This window comes from Cuculus canorus, chromosome 10 (genome assembly GCF_017976375.1).
Source record: "Cuculus canorus isolate bCucCan1 chromosome 10, bCucCan1.pri, whole genome shotgun sequence".
Lineage (NCBI taxonomy): Eukaryota > Metazoa > Chordata > Aves > Cuculiformes > Cuculidae > Cuculus > Cuculus canorus.
Window position 1 is genome coordinate 18757380 of NC_071410.1, and position 27138 is coordinate 18784517.

The window sequence follows — 27138 nt, forward strand, 5'->3', positions numbered from 1 at the left end:
TGAATAATACAATACAGAGCTATCTGTAGGATATTCTCTGGTGCCAGGGCACATCTGCAACAGCCAAGGAGGGAGCAGCCATTCGATCAAACATATTGGCCATTTAAGTGGAAAAACTACATCCCTAGTGATTGGAACAGAACAAACAATACAGTGCCCACTTGTAGTACGCGAGTGTTATTAACACAAACTCAGGAAATAAGACGCACATAAAGCACTCATGTAGAATACAAAGAAGTCCCATCAGCTCACATCTTTAAAGAAAGCACTCTGTGCTCCAGGATCCCATCTGTTCTCTGCTGCCCTTCTCACCAGTTAACTGTGTGTCTGGTTTACCGTCATCACGGTCCTGAGCAGGCTTGCTTTACAGATTTGATGTCACACGACTTCATGTTAACACTTGCGAGAAACCCAGAGACACATAAGAGGTTTACACTGTGCCTATCACAGTGAGACTCTGTACCAGGATCTCTAAAGGTCAGTCTATCACTGTTTATTAATGATAATGCGAAAATGAATACAGATGCCATAGTTACATGTCAGCAGGAGGGAAAAGAGCAGTTGTTCAGGTCCTGTCTTTGCCTGCCATGTGTCTTCAGTGCAGCAACAGCCATGCTACCCAAACCAGCTACATTCTACATCAAAACCAGCTGGATGAGGACAATTTTGTGTCTGTCTTATTCCAAAAGCAAGAGACACCTTCTACCAATATTCAGCTTTGCTAGATCTATTTCTGGCACATCATCCTTCTAACATGAAGCACCTCTACGCTCATGGACTTGTAATTAACATTTTCCTTTGGCATTTTACTATTATGTTTGCCAGGTTCACATCCAAAGGCAGAACTTGTTACCTATCGGCACTCTTCCCAGCCCAAGTCTGTCTTTAGTCACAGATAGTAGATCCACAAGGGCTCTGTTTGCACATCTTTCTTATCCTTCCTTACAGCTTCCTTTAGTTGGAAGATGTTCTGCTCTTCCTAATTATAGTCCAGAGTTACTTTGGATGTTTCTAATCCTTTCTCTGCATCGTTGCATTTATCCTCATTGAATAATTAACTGTCACCTTTAGTCCGTACTGCACACTCCTACACAATGTTAATTGATGAATTATTTTCATTTAGCATTCTGCAAAGATGGCAGCAAGATATCAAATAGAAATGAAAAGGCTTTCCCCTTTCTTTTATCTCCAAGATGATGCTGTTTAATTTTCAGGATAGATGCTGCCAGTTACAAGATGTCATTTCCGTTCAGCACATGTAACTTTTCATTGTAGATAACAAAACTGGCTTCTCCTACCTCATCATCTGCAAGCAAATGCAGTGAAAATTAGATTTAAAAGATCATCAAATTCAGTTCAAAGCAACAGTCAAACCTAGAAGCGAAATAAGGCATTACAGAGAACATTCCATCAAAAGCAGCACTTGTCTGCTCTAGCCCTCTCCTGCCGGGGGCCACGAGTTCTACCTCACCCCCTAAGATCTGGCTCATCTGCCTCACAGACCTCTGCCTCCCAGGCTGTGGGTATAGCATCCACGGTCCAAAAGCTGAGAAACCATAAACTAAATACAGAATTCACCATTTCCTTGCAACATCCTCATTCCTTCTCAGTCTAAAACCTTTGACGCTTCTGTCTGTGCTCTGCAATTCATGTCACTTCTATTTTATATAAGCTGGCAAAGTGACACAAAAAGGCGTGACTTCTTTGAAGCGATGACTGACCGGACTCAAGGGGTTTATACTGGACATTCCCATTTGATTTTATGACAACTGTGCCTTACAACACACTTCTGCTGCGGAGCAGTTCACCATGAGGGCCACCAACATCACCTCAGAAACAATTACAGACTAAAAGAGAACAAGGAAAGAGTTTTCTGTCTTCCACTGTCTGCATCATCACCATCATTATTATGTTAAAAGAGCAGCTGTTTGGCAGCAAAAAGTGACTCGGCTAAGTGGCAGCTCTTCTCCAGAGAGGGAGGAAGGGTCTGACCTCATGCTTACCTCCTCCTGTTCGCTGGCTTCCTCTTCATCTCATTCTGTTCTTTTCCCCGTCCCCTCTCCCTTCCACAGTCACTCACCCTGTTCTCCCATCCTCCTTCCTGCTCTGCTCCTCCTGTCCTACCCCAGCAGCTTTGTCCTTTTTTTCTCCTCCATTAATCTTAACTGCACTGGGTTTTTCTCCTTCCTTCTTTTATGTTTTTCTGCACAGATGACAAAAGGTAGGACTCTGGTCCTGTCCACAGCAAATTCTAAAGCAGCTTTGATGGAAGTGATATTATTCACTCAGTAATCTTCACACGGATGTACCTCTGCAGCTGCAAGTGGCATCTGAGCTGCGGTGGGCCTGCTCCCCTCTCATTTCTTCAGGTTGAATGCTTTGCAGCACCTTCACAGAGCCACCAGCTCACACACAGTGTTAATTTATTCCATGGCACAGCAATTAAAGGTGGTTTAATGAAAGGAGAACAAGGCTGTATCAAACAACTGGAAAACACAAGTCATTTCTTTCCACTCTCAATACTCCTGAGGTACCAGCACTCTGCTGAGAGCAAACACTAATGCTATGAACTCCATCACCATCATCACCTCCAAGGGAGAAAGGCCAATTTCACAGCTTCAGCACCGGCTACGGGCAACAGGCTCAGCTCTTTGTTCCACATGATGCCCATGGGATACTGGAGATTTATTTCAGCTGTCTGCCTCAGCTTCCTGCCCCTAGGATATGGGGTACCTCAACCTGGAGATAGGGGTGAGAGGAGCTACACCAAGCAATAAAAGGAGGCCAAGTGCAATGAGAAGGATGGGACACTAATGCCTAAGCGGCCTCTTTCAACTGTAGAAGCACAGACGGGGTCCACAGAGTCTTACCAAAACAAGGTTTTAAACATGGAAGTGCTCAAACCCTAACCGAGAACACTGCACTCCAACTGTGACTGTGAAAGATTCCTGGTCCCCCTGCACAGCAGTCCCAGCACATACCATTGCCTTGGAGAGAATGCACCGTAGCACATCCATCCTCACAGCCTTCCTGTCTGCTGAGGAAATGAAAGATGACAAAGTTCCTGCGGGTTCAGGCAGAAACACCCTGCCACAGTGTTTTCTTCACGTTCTGTTTACTAGCACCAGTGGTGGACTATTAATATAAATTGGTGATGCTGCAAAGCACTGCACTAGATGAGAGCACTCGTATTAATCGCCTTCTGTTTTATAAGCAGGACTCTCAAAAACGTGTCACCGAGTCTGTGAAGCACGCACAGGCCAGCTGATACCCTGACCCACAAGCCAACCCTGAGATGAAACCACCTCAAGGGACTTGGCCAGTCAAGCTAAACTCTCTCCATTTATTATTTCACCTAACAAAATTAAGCTATAAATCTGAGCTTGCTTTCCCCTACAGTCACATTTAAAGTCACGATACTTGTATGTTTCCTACAACTGCTCTGACTGGTAGTTAATTACATCTATTTTTAATGTCACTGACCACTTCCAGGAGGGGTTGATTCTGGATCTCTCCATTTCTGCACACATTTCACACAGCATCTCCTGCTTAAGAAATATTCCCTCGGAGAGGAATAATACCATCCTGCTGGCAGTCAGGGGAAGAAGTGACCCAAGGCCTTCCAGGAATTAAACAAGCCAGGAGAGATTTCAATTTAGATCTTTAGAAAGAACCAATTGAAAATTAACTTTGTTCCAAGAAGGGGAATTTTTGGGAAGCATTCTATGGAGTGAACCGGCCAGGTGTGCCTGAGGAATGGGCCCATCCAGTCACAGCCTTCACATGAGGAGCCATCAGGACTGCCCCTAAGCGGAAGAATGAGGCTCAAATTGTGCCTTCTACTACCTGTGAGGAGTTTTCAATGCCAGAGCACCTCCAACTGCTCTACATGACCAGCGGAAGAGACTTGTGAAAGGGACAGCTGAGCAGCACAGGTGAGCTGGAGCTCCAAGGAATGACCACAGTTCCGCAGTTCTCCTTGGAAGAAGTGATACATACTGAAGGAAGAATCCCTCTCAAAAACCAGATGGTTTTCATGCTGCAGATCACAACCCTTTGAGCCTAGCCTTTCAGCCAGTTTTCAGTCATCATCATTTTTCTGGCAAGGATACCATGGGAGGCTGCACTGGACACCTTACTACAGCAGAAATCACACCCACTGCTCTCCCTTCACCACCAAGCCTGTTATCTTGTGCTAGAAAGCTGTCAGTATGATTCATCATGAATTTTTCTTCGTAGACCCGTGCTGACTATTTCTGATCACATTCTTATCCTGCATTTGTGTAGAAATGGTTTCCAGGAGAATGTGCTCCATCAGTTTCCCAGAAACCAAGGTGAGGCTGACTGACCCACAGATCCCCATATCCTCCTTCTTAATGACAGAAGCGACACTTGCCTTTTCCCAGTCATCAGGGAACCCCCTGCCCCGGTCACCACAACATTTCAAAGATAACCAGGAGTGGCCTTGTAGTGACAACAGCAAGCTCCTTCAGCACTTGTGGGTGCAACCCATCAAGTTTCCGTGGCACAAGTAAAGTTCCCTTCCCCTACTTCTGTAAATATACTAACTCAAAATACTTTCCTTTCTGCAAACGCAGTTTAAGGAATGCAACCAAAATGCTATTCCATGCATGCCTAAAAGACTCTGTTGCTATAACCCCACCTAGCAGGTTTCAAACTGAGCCATTCTGCATCCACTTGCACTGTGAAAGCAACAAGAACACTGAAAGAGGGGAGATTTAGATTATATATCACGAAGAAATATTTTCCTGTGAGGGTAGGGAAGCACTGGCACAGGTTGCCCAGAGATGTTGTGGCTGACCCATCCCTGGAGGTGTTCCAAGCCAGGATGGACGGGGCTACGAGGTCCCTGATCCAGCGGAAGGGTCAGGCATGTTGCCTTCTCACATCTGCAAATGTACTTTCAACAGTACACCGCCTCATCTCTGGTTTTACTGCAAACGCAAAGCAAAATGCAAAGGAAAGGATTCCCCAGCTTAACTGTAAAGCTATTTTTAAAAGGCAAGTCACGCAATGTGTGCATGTCTTACTGGCTTTTCAAAGACAAGAAAGTAACCAACTGAACACCTCCTCCTCGTTTGAAACACGCTACTAGAGCAATTGGAATAGAAGGCTTGGGGAGGACTTTACCATGTTCTGCAACTGAAACAGGAAGAAAACAGTGGAAGCAAGTAAACACAGCAACCAACAACCAACAGAAAGCAGACAGAGACGTAGACACCCATTTCCACTGTTGATACTTTACTTTTATCCCCTCCTCCTGGGAAGATGGAGCGAAGCCTGGCTTTCTTGTTCTTCTCCTCAGGGGCCATGGGGAGCGGTTTTGAACTGTGGTTTAGTGCTGAAGAATCACGATTGTTGCTGTTCATTCTCAACGGTGGGGCTGGAGGTTTCTCTTCAATATCCAGACTATCGGACATCTTCAGCAGCCCTCACAGCCTCCTGCAAAAGCAGAACAGAAAGCATGCCTATCAAATAAGGATGCCAAGGCCAGTGTCGTGGGGAGGAAAGAGAGCAAGAAAGCCTTCTGCTGGAATAAGGAAGATTCTTTATTAGAAATCTGCTCAGAATAAACCTTAAATATTAAAATTCAAGTCTGGATTAAGCAGCTGGTTTAACAAACAAGCAACACTTCATAAAATTAACTGTTTAAGATCTGAAAATAGAGTATGATTTCAGACAGATCAGATCTGTTGTGGGCTATACTGTGTATTCTTAACGTTTACAATTCTACAGGCACTTTGCCTTCCAACCCCTCTAAAACCAGTGTGGCTCCTTCTACAGCAGGCATTTGCAGACTACTATGCATGTGTTACAGATCCTTTCTTGTGCTGATTCACAGATATAACAAATTATTGCACTCATCAGCTACTCTCTTAAATTTAAAATGAAGCAACTTAAGTTTTTCAGCTGTAGAAGTTGTAGGTTTGTTTGAGAAGTCACAAACACGGTGACTGTCATGTACACAAAGAGGTCCCGATACTCCACTAGTGACAGCATTGCTGCTCTCAATTTAGTCAGGTACAGCTGCCAGGGCTGAGGGAGTTTGGTTGGTTGGTTTTTAAGAACTGAGGTTAACATTTCCAACAATTGCATTGATGTTGATATAGCTGGAATTTTGCCAGGATTTCCACCCAATATATTAACAGGGTGTAATCAAATCCACATTGCCTTAACTGACAATACCTTCCACGTAAGGACTAAATGACCAAGTGAAACATTTACGGATGTTGACTCTAGACCATTTTTCATGACAGAGGCATTTTGGTCCTTGTTACCATTTTCAAATTATCACCCGCAAAATGATCACTTCTCTTTTTATTACTTACACTTTTAATTTCATCTAAATGAGATTCCAAACCAGCAGATATGAGATTCAAAGTATCTGCCCAGCGATAAGAACAATAAATGACATATATCATCTCATCTCATCTCTGTTTTGCATCAGTCCCTGAGACCACAAAGTAGGGTTCCTCAACATTTGGATCCCCAAGGGATCCTAGAGAGCTGCCCCTGGGTTCCGAGTTGAAAACCCTAGTTTTCAGCTAGGTTGGTCCCAGTTCAGCTGGTCCCAGTTCACTCCCTGGTACCTACAGCATGAAGCCAGGATCCTGGAGATCTTGATTTACAAATATGCCCTTAAATACATTACTGACCTCAGCTGTTCACTTCCATCAGGGGAGCGGTTTGTAGGAGCAGCCTTCCCAGCTGACTACTAGTTTGCGTTACATTAGCTATCTGAGCTATTTTGCCATATTTTGCCTGCAGCAAATTAGGGCAAGCTCAAACAATTGCTCCTCTGGTAGATCAATATGGTGTTCACCTGCCAAAGAGGATGTCTACCAGCAGGCAAAAGCCCTATTGAACTGCTCGACCTTCCCAGCACAGTGGAGTTGCTCACCTCAAATGCACACTGTGCCGGTAACACTGAACCACAGGTGGTGTTCCTTCAGGTCCAAAAGCATGGAAAAGATCACATAGTCTTAACTAATGAAGTCACACACTGGGGGCAGCTGCCAGACAGAGAGATGTTTTGTCATTCAAAACACAGCACCTGGGAAAGCACAGGAGTGATCACGCACAGAAAGCCGTGGTCCTCGGCACATGCCCAGTCCCTATAAGTGGGCTGTGCCGTGACAGCCCAGCTGTGCGGGCAGAGATCGACTGGGAGACCAGCTCTGGCGATGGAGGAACACGGCCCACCCTCCCATGGAAGCACACATGTAGGCAACAAGGCGCATCAGGTCACCAAGGAACAGCTGTAACTGTGCCAGGCCAGGGCTTGCATTGATCTAACTTGAGTAGAGACCAGCCTATCTACCTAGAGAACTAAATGCTTCCGGAGATTTGGGTCAAGCAGTTAACACCTCCAGTCATGTTTTCTACCCTGAAATGCAGGTTTTCCAGTGATTGGCATGGGGGGAAGTGGGAAAAGGCCATAATGAAAACCACTGTAAGGCAAAATGGAGAACTGCAGACACCACACATGTTATCCTGGTGAAGAGAAAGTGTACGATGCCCAGGTGTTTCTGCACAGGGGAGCACCAGGGAGTTCCCAGCGGATGGAGCCCAACAGAGACATCTGGACCCATCTCCCTGTCCCTCCAGCATTTCTCACAGACTAGGAGCTTACAGCAACAGAGGCTTTTATTTTCTCTTTAATCCCCTACAAATACTTCTCCAGTGCCAAAGACAGCCTCCCTGCGATCACAGGCGTGAGGCTGACGACAGAAACACCCCGGCACATTTTCAGTGTGTTATCAAAAGCAAGAGGGTTATTCTGTGAAGTCCATTACAGCACACAAAGTCTCATCTGTCCTGCAGTACGGGACAACTGTATCTGTCACTGTGTCTATTTGTAAACAATGCCAGTTTGCTGAAATAGGTCCTCCCATGGGATTTCGTTCCACAAAGAATACTATTAACAGTTTCTGGCCCAATTTGCCTATGATGTCATTATTTCCAAGATTTTGAAAGGAACACTATATTTTGTTCAGAGCTGTTTCAGGCTCAGTTTCAAGAACTGTACAAAGCTCTTTTATCCACTTCTAAACCAGAAAAGAAAAAAATGAAAAGAGGGGGGAAGATAGCCTAAAAAGTTTAATGGTTAATATTAACTTCCTAAAGCCGGTGTAGAAGAAAACTAAAGCAAACCAGAAGGCAATGGACACCAAGAGACTTACAATTTATGGGTTTCCTGATCAGAGCCCATCTGCTCTTCCATTCACTATAATTTCAAGAATTTCCATGTACCACTGCATCACGACAAAAGAACATTCACAATCACATATGACTTCACATATGACAGTTCCTACACCTGGATCAGGGCAATCCCCAGGTTCAACACAGGATGGAGGATGATGTGATTGAGAGCAGCCCTGCAGAGAAGGACTTGGGGTGCTGGTAGATGAGAAGCTCGACATGAGCCGGCAGTGTGTGCTCGCAGTCCAGAAACCAACCGTGTCCTGGACTGCATCAAAAGAAGCGTGGCCAGAAGGGCGAGGGAGGGGGCTCTGCCCCTCTATTCCTCTCTTGTGAGACCTCACCTGGAGTATTGTGTCCAGTTCTGGAATCCCCAACGTAAGGAGTATATGGAGCTATTGGAACAAGTCCAGAGGAGGTTACAGAGATGATCAGAGGGCTGGAGGACCTCCCATATGAGGACAGGCTGAGAGAGCTGAGGTTGTTAGTCCTGGAGAAGAGAAGGCTCTGAGGAGAACTCATAGTGACCTTCCAGTACCTGAAGGGGCTACAAGAAAGCTGGAGAGGGGCTGTTCACAAAGGCTTCTAGTGATAGGATGAGGGGCAATGGGTATAAACTGGAGAGGGGCAGATTTAGACTGGACATAAGGAGTAATTTCTTCATGATGAGGGTGGTGAGGCCCTGGCCCAGGTTGCCCAGGGAAGCTGTGGCTGCCCCGTCCCTGGAGGTGTTCAAGGCCAGGTTGGATGGGCCTTGGGCAGCCTGAGCCAGTGGGAGGTGTCCCTGCCCATGGCAGGGGGGGGTTGGAACTGGATGATCTTTAAGGTCCCTTCCAACCCCAAGTATTCTATGATTTTAAGTGGTCTGTACTATTCATTCCAACTGTAAATTAGAGAAAAACTATAAAGAATGAAGGCCCAACAGGACTTAGTCAGCTCAGAAACATCTCAGGTTTACATCGCAGATAAGCGTTAACAGCATGATAGCCCAACATAAACTTTATCCTAGGGCCAGTTTTTCCTTAATAACAAGTCCTTGGGCTTGCTGGTCTTACTATGCATAGGGTGACCCCATCCAAACTCACGTTCTGTCTATTGGAAACAATTATGTCATATCCACATATTCAGTCAAAAAGCCACATTCTGGTGTTCTCTCTTTCTTCCTCTCTCTTTTTTTTTTTTTAATTAAGGGTTTTGGTGGGTTTTGTTTTTTTTGTTTTTAATAAAAGGATATGGACAAGATGCGAAGGTCAAAAGACTGGACATTAGGAAGCATTTCTTTAACAAGAGGGTGGTCAAACACTGGAACAGGCTTCCTAGAAAGGTGGCCGATGCCCCAAGTCTGTCACTGTTTAAGAGGCATTTGGATAATACCCTTAGTGACATGCTTCAACTGTTGGTCAGCCCCGAAGTGGTCAGGCAGTTGGACTGGGTGGACTGGTAGGTCCTTTCCAACCAGAACCCCTCAATGAGACAAAACCCCCTCCAATTCCCATCTGTATCAGAATTGTAAATTCTAGGAGAAAGATGCTGAAGTGACACACAGGATGCACAAAGGATCACAAAACCCATGGGATTGACTGAAGGGAAGGGAGCAGCTCCAGGGTCTCTGAGCTAATATCCCAAAGCCCTCACAGTCTCTGGGAGACTGCGTGGCATTGGTTTACACTCCTGTCATATTTTTTTAGACTCTTCCCACAGCCCTGAGCACTCAAGAGTAGGTTTTAAAAAGTCAGATCAGAGACAGTAGAACAATTCTGCAGTGGAGACGAGATCTTGGTAAACCCAGCATGCACACAGACCTGTGAAACACCGTGCCTCGCCTCAGCGCTTTACCATACCTCACCTGAGCTGCAGGAGCCACCCAGGCTGTCACTGAGGACAGCTTTTGGAAAAGGCCAGCCTGTGCTCGCCAAGAGGATGGAGTGCACAATCCACAGGATTTTCCTTGCCTCAGTCCTTAAAGTGCCCCTTAGTGCAAGCAAAGCAGCACTGGCAACCCTTCTAAAAGAAACTCATAAGAGAGCAGCAGGTGTGCAACAAGGAGGACAGATACCCAATAACTACCTACGTCCAGAGGAAACCCCTTTCAACGTCCACTGGCTTTAAGGAAGCATTTAAAGAAACAGACTTGTTCTTTACCAGCCCCAAAATACAGAAGTATACCCCAGTACATTAGCTAGGGCTTCACAGGCAAGGGGCAAAACTGGAATTAAAAGTCACAGCCAGGTCAGTTGCTGCCACCCAACTATTACAGGATTTTAGAAGATGATCCAACACTCCTTTCCTTTCCCCCCACCTCTTCCAATCACCGGTTTTGTTAAGTGTAAAGACAAACATTCACTTGAAATATATGGCATTCAGCTTCTCCATGACTCAATTCCCCCTTTACAAAAGCCTGTCTTATAACGTTTTTGCATCTAGTTCTTGCCAAGCTAGGGAGAGGAAGGAAGATATTTGAAGCACCCAAATGTCTTCAAAACAACACACACAAAAACTGGTTCAATTCGGTTCAAGTTCAGAGCAGAAGCACATGCTGGGCCTTTATCCCAGTAAGCTCCTGGGTATCTGAGGAATACTGTTTGTAGATCGAGCTGGAATAGCTTTCTTAGGTTAGTCACCTTATTTCAAAGTCAGCAGCATTCAGACCTGACTGGTTCCAATTAAAACTCACAAAGAGCATCCTGTTTGCAGAGACACTGGTGTTCATTTTCAAAGCCTCAGAGATATTATTGCACCTTGTGATGCAGCAGAACTATTTCTAAGATCCCTCGACTGGAAGGAGCCATGCCAATTTTCAGGCAGTAACTTGAAGATGCAGTGCTCACTTTTTGTTTATAAATATACTTCCTCAAAAAAGACATTTTATTACTGAGTTTTACGGGCCAAATTCTGCTCCCTGTGATACTCATCCATTTCCCAGAAATCAATGGTGATGTAATTGAGAAGGATTCTCTCAGCACTCATACTGAGCACTCATACTGAGCGCTGAGACACTCTGTTTGTTAAGTACTATCTGAAGGTATTTACAGAGTACTTCCCAGCCCCGTTGCAGAACAACTGTATCTGCTTTTCCACATCTGCATGTTTTACTTGCAGTCTTAAAGTTCAACTGAAGGAGCAGCTGGTTGGTGATACAGAATGGAACAACCACAGTTCCACTGATATTGTGAAATGTTTATTGCCCTCTCTGCATAACTTGGTTAAGTTAGAATACAATACAGATGCCTTTTTGATAAAAAAGAGCCATCTTCAGTGTCAGCTAAAGCAGCCACAGCTCTGCCTGGGCACTCAGGGTCCATGATGCGCGCAGGGCAGCCTGTGCTCAGTGGCTCCCAGCCCTGAGTGTGTGCCTGGGCAGCTCTGTGCACAGGGTGGACACAGCCAGGGTGCATTGGTGCCTTTGGGAGTAGACACATCTTCCTGCGACCTCTCCCAGATGTTGCAAAACAACCATTGCACCCCTTCCTTATACAACCCTGAATAAAGGCAGCATTCCCACAAACTACAGAAGGAATTATAACCTAGTAACCATAACAACAATGCTTCACTTTCATACAACTGTTTCAAAGCACAATGCAAACATTTGCCAATTAAGCCTCCCTGTTCTCCTCACAGGCAGGTAAACATGCTCCGAGCTGAACAAATTATTCAAACTGAGTAATTTCTTTGATGAATGTACTCTCTGTTTCTGTTTGCAAACACCCTGTAAGCAGCTTATTATTTCCTCCAATGCATTCATTTATTCAGAAGTTACCCTCTGAAACCTGTACTGGTGACTTCTGGCCTCTTGTCCGGTTGTTCATAAGCAGCTCCCTGTGTGGAGGGGACAGTTTGAATTCAGGTTGCATCCAAGCAAAACTACCCAGGCCACAAGGACTTTCAACTGCGTGTTTTCTGAGATGGGATAAATAAGCTTCTGTTAGGAACTGCAGCATTAAGAGTTTTAGTAAGTGACTTACTAATACTGGGTTAAAATTCACTCCTTACAGTGCACATGCAGCCACAGTGTCAAAAAATGAATAGAGAGGGGATGTGAACACAGTAGATGTGAATATAATGGTTTTGACTACGTATTTCTTAGAAATATTTCTTACAAGCTAAATGCCATACATTTAAAGTCAATGTTTGTCTTTACACTTAACAAAACTGGTGACTGGAAGAGGTGGGGGGAAGGAAAGGGTTGTTAGATCATCTTCTATAACCCTGTAATAGTTGGGTAGCAGCAACTAAATTATGCCCTTTGTCTGGACCTCAAGAGTCACCCATTTAAACTGCAAAGAGCTGGGAAAGGACTGAAGCAGTGGTACTCATCACAACTGATGACTGTGACCTGCAAACATTTTTTCCCCTCCCTTGCTTAATTTACATTTGACAGCATTTTTCAGTAAGGGGGCCTTGAGGATCTCTCCTCCTCAAATGCTCAGTTTACCCGTCTCATTGCACTTCTTTCCACAACTCCTTCAACTCTTTCTCTGCAAGTCGCGAGTACAACCACAGGCAACGCTTTACAAAATGCATCCGACCCACCTCACAATACCCTTCAGCCCACCTGCTTTGAGCATCTCTTCCCACACAGTGGAAACTCACTGCTGCTCTGCAGACTCCCAGGACCTGCTCCCACTTCAGAAGCTTCACGGTTCCTCACATAGGTTCACTTTTGCACATGCAACAAGTACTGGAAATTGCCTAGGTTTTAACAGAGCATCCCTCGCTATTCCTCTCTGTACAAAGCCATGGCTCTTCAGGCTGTGGTCCCCAAAAAGCAAAACGTGGGATTCTTTTTGCATCGCTAAAGCCAGCAATGTTTAAAGTTAGGTGTATATTTAAGGGTTGTACTTCACCAGCACTTCCTGTATGAGACAACACGAACAAAGATGCTGAGGCATAGCTGCAAGACACCCTGAAGAAAAACTGGAGAGTTAAGAGTCCCTTCTCCACCCTGCTGGGATGAGGCTGAGCCCTAGAGCACACCCTTAGCCCAACATATTTTCTTTGTGGGTGTATTCTAATCACATCAAAACAAAAGCCATCCTTTCAAGCTGTGCTCATACCAGGATCCAGGCCACTCACTAAACCACGTGAGCTTTGGAATGACTGCATGACCTGGGAGGGGAAGCAGCCTGCATGCAGAGGCTGTGGGGCAGCCAAGCAGCTTTGTCCAGGTGGTCAGTAATTAAACCTCGTAACAGCACAAGCATAAAAGGAAATATACTCCTATGGGTTGCCTTAAGTGAGCTCCTGGCAGCTTCGAATAGTAGAAGATGGCCTGCAAAGGGGCTGCAAGAACAACCCAACGCTCACAGTCACAGAACAGAAACAAGCAAATGAAAGGCGGAAAGGGGGAGTACAAGTAGCAAGGGCATGTTCACCCCCTGGCTGCAGGAAAGCCCCAGCAACAACCCTATGCCTCTTGGTCATTGTTATTTTAGAACACTGATGTTATATGCATATTATCATTAAGAAACACACTTATTGGTAACTATTTTTGATAGGAAAAGCAACTTGACTTCATGTGACAAAGGTATGGACACATCATACCCTGATGACGAAGAAAAGCTATCTGGGTCACTAGGATACCTCTGCTACCCAAAGAGAGCAAGAGGAGAGCCTCTTCCACCCTCCTGGCTGCCTTGAGAAGAGCCACCAGCACCTCCACCTGCTCGTACCCAATCCCAGACAGTCACGTGGGCACTTTGGTCATGGGTTTTTTGAGTCATGGTTTGATATGAAAAGGTTGTGCTCTAAACCATTGAATCTGGAGACATTCTTAGACTGCCAGAGCAACGGCCACTCCAGAAGGAGCTGAAAGAGGAAAGAATGAAAGACACAAAAATGAGGTGGAAACTCCCAGAACTATCTCCATGGAGCCAAAGCCTTCCCCCCCTCTTTTCTTTTTTTCTTTTCCTTTTAATGTCATGGGAAACTTTCCTCTGGGATTGATAAGAAAGAATGAAGAAGTACGTAGAAGTACCTTCATAGCAAGAGGAAAACTCCCAAATCTTATTACTGCCTCTTTTGCTTTTTATTTACACAGCTGAAGGGCTCCACAAAGCAGAAAAGGATGTCTCAAAATCAGCTGTGCCTATCAAATACCCCACACTCCACAAGACTGCGTCCCTTGGTCTTGTCTACACATGAAAGTGTCTGTGTGAAATGAAGTACGGATTTAAACCATTGTAGATATACTGAAATAATTCACATGGACTTTATGAATCCTAGTTCAGAGCTTAAGCCTCAGGTTCACTTTTATTATCTAGGAAACAAAGAAAACGCTACTTGTTGGAGACACCAACACTACAACTCCAGCAATAAAAATTTCATTACTTTAATTTGGACTAATAGTGAAGATAAATTGAGATTTAATTTGAGTTAGGAACTTCAGTGTCCAAGCTCAGGTATGTGAAATCAGCCCCTATTGCAAGCTACATATGGAGAGACCTTTACAAGCAATCCAGTCACTGTGAGTTAATGAGTCTTTTGACCATGGCAACAAAGCCTGCCCATGCCCTTTCCTTCTTGCACCCCAAAAGTGATTCCAATGCTCTCTAACCGACAACTAGAATGGACCAGTCACTGACCCCAACTTCACTGACGGGCAGGAGCCCTATGGACACAGTGAGGCTCTGTGAATCAACGCCAGACTAGTAAGGTACCAGGCTATCACATGGGCTTCACCTGTACCGGAGAGAGACATCTCCCAGGAAAACTCCTGCTGTGGTATTGCCTCAACGCAAGCTTCTCTTATTTACACATCATGCGTCTCCCTTTCTGCAGAAAAAGATACAAAGCTCCCTTACACCAATATATCTGGAACCACATAAGGGCGATGTCATAGCTTCATACTGGCAGGAAGACACCGCTTGCTTCTGTCCACACAGCTTCAGGACACGTAGGCTGAACTGCCAGTTCTTACACTGGCCTTGGACAGCTAGCTTGGGAGTCTCCTTACCACATTCTCCTACCTTTTATTCTCTTTCTCATCCTTCGTGGCTGTCTAGCGTGCATGCATTTGGCTGAAGGGTTTGTCTCCAGCTTACATGAACAGCACCACACAACAGTCTGTGTCTACACTCTCAGTAGAGCAAAACATATTCGCCCACCAACCCCACTAAATGCATCACCTTAAAACTGACTTGGAACATTCCGAGACAAAGACTTGAGGTCTGTTTCACACAGTCTGCTCTGCTGCAGCAGGGGAAAGACTGTCAGCACCATAAACCACCACGACAGGAGCTTGAATCTGGCCATTCTCAGGCAGAGTTTTGGCCCCCATCTACACCCAAGCTAAAAACCAGTGATCTAGGCAGAGCATCCACCAGTCACAGGGTTTGGCAGATGTAAGCTTGCTCTCATCACTGTCCTCTCTCTTACCACATAAACAACATCAACGGAAGCCTCTTCTTGCTTGGACTTCCATAATAAAAATTCCCTATATAAAAAAGTCCTCGAGTTCATTTTCTTGGGGTAACTTAAACTCGAACTGAACTCCAGCTGGGGCATTAAGACCGCTTTTAGTAAACCTCCTGGAATCTTGCCTATTATGTTTCTCATTTTGTTTACAGAGAAAGAAGAAAGAGAGGGGGAAAAAGAGCAAACCAGGTGTTGGTGCTTTCCCTGCTCTTCCACAGTTTATTCTCTGCTTGACACACTCACGGAAGACGTGTCACCATAAACACGACCAGCTGAACCCTCCCTGTCCAGCACCATTCCAGCCCACGCTAACAACGTTCACCAAAGACATGGCCATGGCCCTTTGCACTGCACTTGTCCCCACGGGCAGACCAAGAGCTGGGTTTGCCTCGAGACACACGTGTGCAGCCCTCCAGGGAGCCAGCAAGAGGGAGATTATAGTGAGCCAACGCAACCCCCTCTGCTGAAGCACTGGACTGTGCCACACCAGAGACGTGCAAGCCAAGCCAGAAATCACCATGCAACTCTGGAAGAGATGAGGAAGCAGCAATACAATGCCAGTAATCAAAAGTTACAGACATCTGCTATTTTCTAGCACCTTCCAGTCACCTTTTAGCTCATTTTGCCTCTGCAATCCTTAGTCTGCGTGCTAAGAAACTTGCTGTAGTAAACACTGAACTCCTGTGACAGAGGACAAAGATGAATCTGACATTTAAAATACTCAAGATGGGCAGGCAGAGTTGGGAGATGAACTCTACTCCAAGAAAGAAAAATCAAGAGCAGCGAGTCCTCTGGATGTCTCCAGCTCTGCTACTCGGGCTGAAGACAAAGACCTCCAATCAGGAGACTATGGGATGAATTTCAAACCTCCAAATGCCACAAGCAGAGACCAAGACCACCACATCAGAAGATCTGCTGTACTGATCTTCCCAAGACATCATGGTATGTTTGCAAGGACACAGTTCTTGCCTCTAGGTAAGGAAAGGGCAAAGGCCAGGCTGTCACATGCCTTTCACCCAGGAGGCAGATGGGTTCCAGATTCTGCATAATCTCTTTAGGGCACTAAGGCAGGAAGGCATTCATATCCCCACTTACTTCCTCAGGGACAACGTTTTGCCTTTTATTCTTTGTCAGGCCTTTTATTTACAGCTGACTAGCTTCATATATCTAATATTCACCTGCTATGTTAGTGATCTTATTGTGTGTAATAGCATATCTACCTTGGGGGTACTGGATCTGGAGCAGTTAGAGGGGCGAAACAGAGCAGTTACTCTGTGCACTTATTCACTCCCACTTAACAGCTCAACCCTGGCTTCAGAGCAGCAGGATGGGAAGACTAGGAGAGCAAACATACAAATGCTGTTCTTAAATAGCTCAGGGGAGAAGTGACACCTATTTTCAGAAAGCAAAACAAGAGCCACATGCTAAATCTGTTGTTTTCTCAGCTACCACCATGATCTGGTATTTTTAAACAGCTAAAACAGGGATTCCACAATTAATGTCTCATTGCTCAAAAAAACCCAAGCTAATCTCTGCTCCAGAGTAGTGCTCTACTACTCCTCCTTGCCCGACTCCACATTACAACAGGAAAGCAGTGCATCATCCTCTTACAACCTAAATGGAAACTACAATAGGGTTCAGGAAACTATCCACAATTCCCCTGTGCTTGCCCATAGCCTCCTCTGTAAAGGCTGCAGCCACCATGGCCAAGAACACTGGGCTCAGCGTGGGATGAAACACCCTGCAAAAGGTGGTGGCATCCAGCAATAAGAACATCCCAGCTCCAGTAAAGGAGAATGCTTGAGCCAGCAGGGACCATGCTGGTTTTGGAAATGGCACTGTGTCCATGCTACAAATGCCAGTTAGAGTAACTGGTAGGTATCTCACACTTCTGCATTTCATTCCTGTTTTCTCCAAATTTTCACTAGGAGAACCCACTTAGCTTCTCTGTACAACCACAGGTGCCTCATCTGAAGAACCTGGGTGCACATTTGCAAGTCGTTGATACAAAATGACTCAAATATTTTCGTATCAGCAGACAAGATGCAAGTCATGTCTGTTCCAAAGGGTACCTCCATCTCTGAAGGTATCTGTCCAGAACGTGTGGAGTTGTCTGCACTTGCTCCTTAAAAACAGAAGGGTCTTCACAGCTCAGCTGGGGTTTCTAAAGCAGTCCAGGGTCCTAACACAAATCCCTACAAAAGTAGAGGCTCCCAAAGCAGCAGCTGACACTATCGCAATCTCCTATCAGGTCAAAGAAGCACCAAAAATAAGGAACCGTCAAAAAGCACAGAAACAAGTAAACAAACAAAAAGCAAGGGAAGAGGAAAGAGGACAACAACAGGACCCAAAATAGATTCCTTGTGCCAGGCATACATCAGATTTATGGCATAAAAGCTTCGCACAGGAACTTGTTCTTAAAACAGCTCATCAACATTTACCCCGCTGCTGGCAGAAGCCTACTACCGTTTGACACCCTCTACTTTCTACTTACAACAACTTCAGGCTTTAAAAGAAAATTGAAGTATATTAATCAAGCATTTTATGAAGCAGAGAATGATAGTCACATTAGAATATATTCCATAACAAGCAAAGCAGGCCGAGAACTGGGGTGGATAACAGAAACAGTAACCAAGGACAGAAGATGTCCAAGAAAATCTTAATAGCTCCTCTACCTGTCTTTCTCCAATCATTACAAGCAAGAGCCCTGCAACTCCCTCCTGGCAGCTTTCAGTAGGCCTGTTGCCCTGCTCATGGTATTGACCAACCCCGGCTGACTTTTCAAACTGTAAAGAACATTTCCTTGTACAGAGACAGCAGCAAACTGCTGGTCCTCAGCTCAGCCAAGAGCAACCCCCATCTCAAAGGGGTACCCGGACACAAAAAGTGCCAGTCCGCAAGTGTTGCAGGCATATTCCTTCTCATACCCCATCCCAGGAGGAACAGTGGAAGCTGTGGATAGGTGGTGGGATAGGAGTGAGCTGGCAGCACACAGCCAGCCTCAGGCTCAGAGTACACCCAGCTCTGCCTCAGTACAAACCAGTGCCAGGAGATGGTCTTCACCAGGGGAGAGGAGCAGGGCTCTGCCTGTTCTGTTTCCTTGCAGGACATATTGAGAGGCAGCATCCTGCACTGAGGGTGGCAGCATGGGACACCTGACACAGGTGTCCTGCACAAGAGACCTCAGACAAGTTACTTGCTTTCATCATGTCTGTTCTTGCTCTGTGAGGAACTCTGCTTTCTCCCTTGCTGTTAATGTAGATGGGAGGTTGCTCCTCTTTAATCAGATCTACCAGACTTTAAAGAACCTAATAGTCAGTTTAGTTTCAGAAACCTGACAGCCATCACTTTGTTAGCCAGCATGCAGTACACGCAATAGTGTCAACAACGTGGATAGCAAGTGAAGAAGAGAAAAAGGCCCACAAAATACCTCCTAGGATGTGAAGAAAACAGTTAAGTACTGGGCAGGGAATATCAAATCTCTAAAAATGCTGGATTGCTAGAGGAAAAAAGTCAACAGAAGCAACAATAGAGCCTGTACACTGACCTGTCCTGAGGAGGAAAAGACAAGATAAATGGAGATGAAATGGTTTTACTAAGTGGCAGAAAACTACAAGAAATGAGCAAGACATTGTTGCAAGGGTCAGTGTCTAAAAAAAAAACCCCAACAGCTGCGATAATGTCTGCTCTCAGACAAAATAAACCTGTCTAAAGGCACTATTGCTTAGGCAAAATCATAAAGCAGAGAAAATAACTGCTTCAATTACAGAGTTGTGCGTCACCGTGTCTATGTGTAACTCTAGAGATCCTAGAGGTTCCCCAGTGACACAGGTAACAGCCCAGGACACGCAGTGCTTGAGGCTCCCGATGTAGCTCTAGAGAGATGCCTCCAAACAACACAGCCATCTGAACTACCCAGCGAGTGCAGAAGAAAGGGATGGGTCCAAAGAGCAGGAGCAACTGCATTGAGTAAGAATGCAGTTAAGGAACCCAGCAAGCACGGAGAAAGAGAGTGCCTGAAAATACAGGCTTTGTGGTCCAAAGCACAGGACCACACATAGAGGACACAGAACACCTTTATGCTGCAGTTCCTCCAGAACGTAAATAGCACGAGTGAATGCAGCGACTGAGGACGTTCCTGAGAAAAGAAGATCTCTGCAGGACACCTCAGCAGATGAACAGACTCTCAATAGTCAGGCCCTGCAAAAGAAGCTGCCAACCATTCTACAGCTATGTTTGCTGCTGTGCCAGTAAATCAAAGACTGATTTGAGTCCAGCTGGATTGTAGAGCCAGCTGCAATGATAAGAGGCAAGCCTGGACTGGAGAAATGCCACCAAACATTGAAAACGTAGAATAAAAAAACTTCTGTGGTCAGCAGGCAAATACAAGCTGTTGATAGAATATCTCACAAAACCAAGGCACTATCAGCTTAGCTTGACAGAAGCTGACAGACAGAACCATCCACTGCTCGGCAGCAGGAACACGCAAACACGAAATGATAAACATATTTGATAAAGAAATATTAATCATTTTCATAGATGCCTATGCCCCTACAAGGCCTCAGAAGACAAGAGTCTTTGACTAAGAAATTAGAACAGGAAAAAAAAAAAAGACCACAGAACTTACTAAACCAATTAAAAGCCACAGTAACTAACAGGTCACAAAGACTAACTGCGACCCAGACAAGCCACAACTGGAGAGAGTCCAGCGGAGGGCAACAAAGACGATTAGGGGATGGGATCATCTCTCTTACGAGGAAAGGCTGAGGGACCTACCTCTGTTCAGCCTGGAGAAGAGAAGACTAAGAGGGGATCTCATCAACGCTGATCAAGATCTAAAGGGCAGGGATCAGAAGGATGGGGCCAGACTCTTGATTGGTGCCCAGCAACAGGACAAGGGGCAGCGGGCACAAACTGGAGCACAGGAAGTTCCACCTGAACATGAGGGAAAACCTTCCTGTGTGGGTGACGGAGCACTAGGACAGGCTGCCCAGGGAGGGTGTGGGGTCTCCTCCTTCAGAGATATTCAAACCCGCCCAGACGCTCTCCTGTGCAATGTGCTGGAGGTGACCCTGCTTTAGCACAGGGCTTGGATTAGATGAGCTGCCCAGGTCCCTTCCAAATCCCACCATTCTGTGATTCTGCAATCTAAGAATCATCACTGAGTGAGCCTGTTCCTAGCAAGGTCAATTCCCAGGCCCGAGACCTTTAAAGAAATTCCTAGAGCAGAAGTTGTGATGAGCACTTTGATGTGTACTGAGCTGGAGAAGCTCTGCAGACCCTGCAGCACCACTCTGATGTCTGGGAAAATCCAAGGCCATCAGCACATGCTGTGGGACCAAGGACCCCTGTCCTAGGCTTCAAGGGTCCCCAGCAGCAGAAGGTGGGGTCACCTAAGGGAGCAGGGCCAGATGACTGGTCCCACCCCAGCTGGAAGGGCTGCTCACCAGCCTGCTGTCTCCACTAAGTGGAGCAAGGCTGGAGGCAGTCATGGCCAGGAGCCCCGGCTGCCTGGTGGTGAGCTGCAGGCCTAGATCAGTCCTTATCTCCTGAGCAACTCAAAGCAGTTGGTTTACAAGAAGTTGCTCTGAAACGAGCATGATTTGTCAGCCCCTCCCCAAAGCAGAGCCTTCAGCAGACGCTCGCTTTCCCCTGCCCAGTCCCGAGGCACCAACATCTGACGCAGCAGCTCAGGGCAACACCAAGATGCCTCAGAAGCAAACCCAAGAACAGCAAGTGTGGGAAGTGACCCATCCCATTTACCTGCTGATGCCTGACAGGTCACAAAGCACATTTGCTCAGACACAACGAGAACCACCAGCTACGCTCCCTGGAATGTTTCATTTCCATCCACACCTTACTAGTCACCAGCACTGTCTGAGTCAAAAGCCAAGAGAAAGGACCACAGAAACAACTCCATGGACACCTCCCCATTGAAACACCTCCAAGGGACAACTGCACATGTTCCTCAGAGAGCATCAGTGTACAGAGCTTCCCAGTTTGTCACTAGCAGCAAAAAACACACGCAGAAAGGGAAACTACCAAACGCAACATGCATGCCTCTGTGAAAGAGAAGACAGCAGATGAACACACCAAATTATTACCTAGCTCTAATGGGAGACTCCAAGTGATTCCAGAGTTCTGCAGACAGGAATGCAACACTGACTCCATGACAGGACAGATCACAAGAAAAAATTACCACCTTCTCTTTACAAGACTACATGTCACGATGCAGCAGCCAGCAATGTCCGTTGGTAACAGGCACCACGGCCAGCCATTCTAAGTGCCACTGTCACTGTGAAACAAGTTAGAACAACAAAAGATATCTGCTTACACCCCAGTCTGCTTGCACTGCTTGCTGGCCCAGAGATCTGCCCCATCAGGGAGACACACACACCCAGGCTAGCAGAAAGCTACAGCAGAAAAGTAGCCAACAATCTACCAGTGTGACAGTTCAGGGGGTTTTACCTCCCTTGTAATATAGTTCAGAAGAAAACCTAAGAGCAACCGCTATGAAAAGGCAGCGACCACTTGTCCTGTTTATTTAGCCTCTATACACGAGCAAAAACACCCTTTTAAGAACACCATCTTTTAAGAGATGAAGGTTCTTTGACAAAATTAATCATCCCTTGCAGCTCAAACAGCTCTTATTTGCCATCAGAAACAAAACAAGGCAATAAAACCTTTGTGTACCAGAGAAGAGAAAATATTTACCTTACATTAAGCAAACCTTTCCCAAGGTGCAAGCACAACTGTAAACAGGAGGAAACATTAAGAAGAGACGGTAGAAGCTATTTGCAACTACACACCTCAAAGCCAGAAGGGATATGAAACTGGATCTCATCTCTTCAGAAGTAAAGAAAATTGTGACAAAGAACCACAGATTATTTATTAAAGAGAGTATGATACCATGGGGAAACAAACCTGAAGTGATCTACATGCAGACATTTGTATGAAGAGAAACCATATAACAGTACAGGGAAGACAGCCCTCTCCTCTATTATCTTTAATTCAATTCTGTTTATCAGCATCAGCATTACAGCTAAAAGTGCAAAGACTTTCACACATTTAGTCTTATTCTATTCAAAATGAAGTCACAAAATAGACTCTAGTAATGCTGTGTCAGGTTTCCATGGGCCGTCCCAATCTGAGGAGCTAAACACTCCTTTAAGAAGTAAATTAATTCAGCTTCCTTGCCTTTGTGAGGAAAATGCCCTGGCCGCTTGCCCTTTCTCTGACTCAGACGCTCTTGGCCCAGTCCTGCAAAGGACTAAGCTCCCCCTGCTCTCACTGAAGTCAAAGGCATCTCCAAGGCTCAGCATGCTGAAAACCAGGCTGCCTGCCACTCAGGGGCCAAACGCCAAGGTACCAGCTAGCAAATGCACAAACCTTGGGGAGAAAGAAAGTGTGAAGGCAAAGCCCAGAATAGGCAGCCCTGTACCATTTTCTGTGCATGCCAGGTGCAAGAAAGTCCTGCTGTACCAGTGGGCAAAGCTTCTCCATTTCATCCTGGGACCCACGAGTTTAATAAGGGCTGACACGCAATGCTGTGCACACTTGAGTGAGCCTCTGCCGGAAAATGTGGGCCATCACATCATGGTTTATTACTATTTCATTATCTTCAGATTTGATTCAGCCTGCAATGGCTCCTAAACAAATGCAACAGATCTTGTTCCCACATTACTTCCTGTGTCTTAAAATATTTTTGTTCCACTATCTAGAAAATAGTTATACAGAATGATAACATTTTGTGCATCTGAAGTCATTTATGTGAGGTCTATGAAGCCTGAGTTTTACCAGCTACAATTAATTAAACCCCCCAATACCCTGCAGGTAACATTTCAGTAACATCCATCCCTAACTCTGATAATCTCAAAGCACTTCTAGAGCAATCAGCGAATTCTTCTTAGACAAATCACACAGTCATCTGCAGAGCCAGAATCCTGGGCTTTCCACTGCCAACATTTTCAGCCTAAATGAAAAATCACTGAGGCCAGACACTGCAGACTACACACTGCGCTGCCCACAGCAGACAAAGCTCACCCTCTCCATCAGAAGCTGAACAGAGCTTACCTGAGCTGGCCAGAACATAGGCACCAGTCTGCAAAGAGCTCACAAATCAGGAAATCAATGCACAGAGATTAAATTACCGCTCCAAATTGCCCTAATAAATCTATGGATGTAAAAATGAGATAATTTAACAAACACGCCACCACCTGTCCCTCACAGACACCCCAAGAGTCTCTTGCTGTCTAGCACTCACTACCAGCAGCTGGAAGCTCTCCAGCCAAGAAATACAACCAGATGTACAGGTTCTGCCCCTGTACACACAGCATCTAATGTAACAAATCTTTGTCGCTGACATGAACAGTGAGATTGAGGATATCCTCAGGAAGTTTGCCAGTGACACCAAGCTATGTGGTGCAGTCAACATGCAAGGGATACCATCCAGAGAGACTCTTACAGGTTGGAGAAGCGGACCTGCGTGAACCTCATGAGATTCCAAAAGGCCAAGTGCAAGGACCTGCATCCGGGCTGGGACAATCCCAAATGTGGATTCATGTGGGTGATTGCGTGGATTGAGAGTAGCCTGCAGGAGAAGGATTTGGGGGTGCTGGTGGATGAGAAGCTCATCATGACCCAGCAATGTGCACTCACAGTCCAGAAGGCATCTCCTGTATTCCAGAAAAGAGCAATCACTGCCAGCGGAAGACAATGACAGCAAAATCATCTTTTGTCCATGTGTACTGCTGAACTTGTTTGTTATTCACCATCCCAAACAGTCCATACACATAAAGATCTACAGAAAGCCAGCTTTATCATCCTTCTACCCCTGAGCCAGCAGGTGGTTTGCAGCCCTAATCTTACCTGCCACACAGTTGTCTCCTCCTCCTAAAGGTGCATACCCTCCATGTTTACCTCGATATTTTGATGCTCAAAACACTTGCCTGTAACTCTAGGGGCAAGTCTGCCTCGTCTTATCACTTACTGAATACTCTGCTGCTAGATGCGCTGACCACATCCCCACCGTATGTTTGCAGCCTCTGATCCCCTTCAGCTCCATCCCTTAAGTGGATGACTTATTTCAAAAAATTGATTAATTCTGCTCTTGACATCCCCATAAGTTCTGCTGTTCTCGAGGGAAGCTAAGGTTTTTTAAAAATACAGGCTTCAATATTTGAATCAAAACCAAAAACCAGAAGGTCTTTGCCCATCCTATTTCCCTGTGCAGGAGCACAGGAGGAAGTGCCAGCAATTTGATGTTTTCTTTTGCTCTGTAACTGACTTATCACAGGGACTTCGTCCAATTGCATAATTATAATGTGCCTCAATTCCCTCATATCTCAGTAGCTACAATTACACTGTAACAAATCCCTGGTCACCTAGGACTGATCCTGTAGGATTCTACCTCCCTGCAGGCACATCACAATCTGACAGGCACAGGCCATGCTCCTGGGAGAGCCAAGGTCTTTGACTGGAGCTGGTCATGAATTTTTCAGCAAGTTACATGTCAATGGCTTGAAAGAAAATCTTTTCATGGGAACATGCCACTATTCTGGAAGGCTTCGTCAGACAGATGTGTCTCTGGATGAAGCAGAGAAAAAACAGCATTTCTGTTCCATTAGAGAGCAGCTGAAGGAACTACCAACTTGGGGGCATCAACAGGAGTGGGAAACCCAGTTTCAATGCAGACACCAGTCTGTCAGATATCCCAGCAGGGCATCCAGATTCCCCAGGAACAGTTTTACCGGTCCTTTGTGAAAACTTCTTAATAGCATTTCTTCTACTCCCACTCTTTTCTGAAAAGCTTTAAAAGGTCTTAGTGCCAGGGAGATAAAGAACCACAGAACAGCGGGGGTTGGAATGGACCTGGGGAGCTCATCCAGTCCAACGCCCCTGCTAAAGCAGGGTTACCTCCAGCAGGTTGCACAGGAGGGCATCCAAGCAGGTTTGAATATCTCCGGAGGAGACTTTGCACCCTCCCCTGGGCAGCCTGTCCCAGTGCTCCATCACCCACACAAGAAAGAAGTTTTCCCTCATGTTCAGGTGGAACTTCCTGTGCTCCAGTTTGGATTTGTCCTTCTGATGAATCTGTGATGCTGGACTCAACTTGAATCAGTTCTTCCAAGCGCAGCATGTGAGTTATAATGAGTAAGCGATGATCCTGGCCTAGAGCCTTTAAAAGAACTCTAGAGATGGAGGGCACAGGGCCACTCACTCTTAGTATGTAAGTGTAACTGTGCGACATCGCTCTGCCCCATTTGAGAAGCTCTTCTCCCAAAAGCTACTGTTCAGCCAGAAAAGCTAGCAGAAGAAGTGTCCATACAGTTGCATGCAGCATCTGCTGACTTGGCCCAAAGTGTCACTGAAGGGACTTGGGCTAACTGTCCAACTCCACAGGAAAAAGCCTGAGGCACACGTTCTTGCTACTTGGCTCCGAGGATGGTAACTCCCACCAGACGGGGAAAGGACCACCAGGAATTGCAACTACTGGAACTCATCAGCCTTCCCTTCAGCTTCTTCACCCAAACTGACAACACAGAAGACATTGGCCAGACTCTCCTCAGAAAATGATTTATTAAATCTAAACTTTAATGCCAACACAATTAACACAAGCTTACCTCTTTCAGCAGCCAGTATTACTTAAATTGACAACCTAGAAGCACAAAACAGACGGAAACAAAGCCTGCAATTTGCACAAGCATGTTTGCAGTGGGTGTCCACACCACTCAAAGCAGGTGATTTATAAGTGAATCAGTTAAACTGCTGCCACTTTCCTGACAAGCCCATACCTTCCTCCTCCCAGACTGACAGGATGGACTATCTCCATTTCTTTATAAGTCAAAAGACCAAAGAAGCATCTGCTCTGCACTAAAGCTGTGCTTGTAGTTCTAATGATGTACCCACATATGCTTTTCCAGTGGGCTCATCAGCACAGGAGGGAGACCTGCTCAGTAGCAAGTGCCTTGGAGAGCGGCTGGCACACTCTGACTCCCATGGAGAAGCTAGAGGGGAGGACTCTTGCTACAGTGCCACCTTATGCCCTGCAAGAGAGCACCGTAGTTGTCCTGGTGCCCCAGGAATTACTCACCTCTACTCTTTACCTATCCCTCCTCAATAAAAGATCTGCTTTGATAACTTGTAGGCAACAGCTGTCAAAAATCCAATTCATGTGCATGTGATTGCTGAATGTGCACACATCAGAAATTACTGTTTATCATCCAGCTATCTCACTAATGTCCTTCTCACCAAACTCTGCGGATAACATGGTATTAGAAGGACTCCCAGATTATCGACGCAGTCAGCATGCAGCACCTTCATTTCTAGGTGTGCAATCGCCCTTTTCAGATAATGCACATTCCCCAAGACTTTGGCAAAACATGCATTTGTGTTGCAGAACACTAAGAGACAGAGGCAATAAATTCTCCTCTTCGTCCTCCCTTCCAAGAGATAAACGACTTGGCAAGTAAAGTGATAAAGAACCAATATAATTATATGTCA

At 45.7% G+C, this 27138-nt stretch overlaps 1 protein-coding gene across 6 annotated transcripts in view; it reads right to left on the reverse strand.

Annotated features, from left to right (window-relative positions):
- PAK3 (p21 (RAC1) activated kinase 3) overlaps positions 1 to 27138 on the reverse strand; it is a 151018-nt gene that overhangs the window by 42715 nt on the left and 81165 nt on the right. For 5 of the 6 annotated variants that reach the window (XM_054075433.1, XM_054075434.1, XM_054075432.1 and 2 more), the window contains one exon: positions 5267 to 5463. In XM_054075433.1, coding sequence (XP_053931408.1) covers positions 5267 to 5441 — 175 coding nt within the window. In that variant the 5' untranslated portion in view covers positions 5442 to 5463. Of the gene's footprint in view, positions 1 to 5266; positions 5464 to 8567; positions 8587 to 27138 lie in introns of those variants that run through there. The other variant, XM_054075435.1, reaches the window with a different exon arrangement.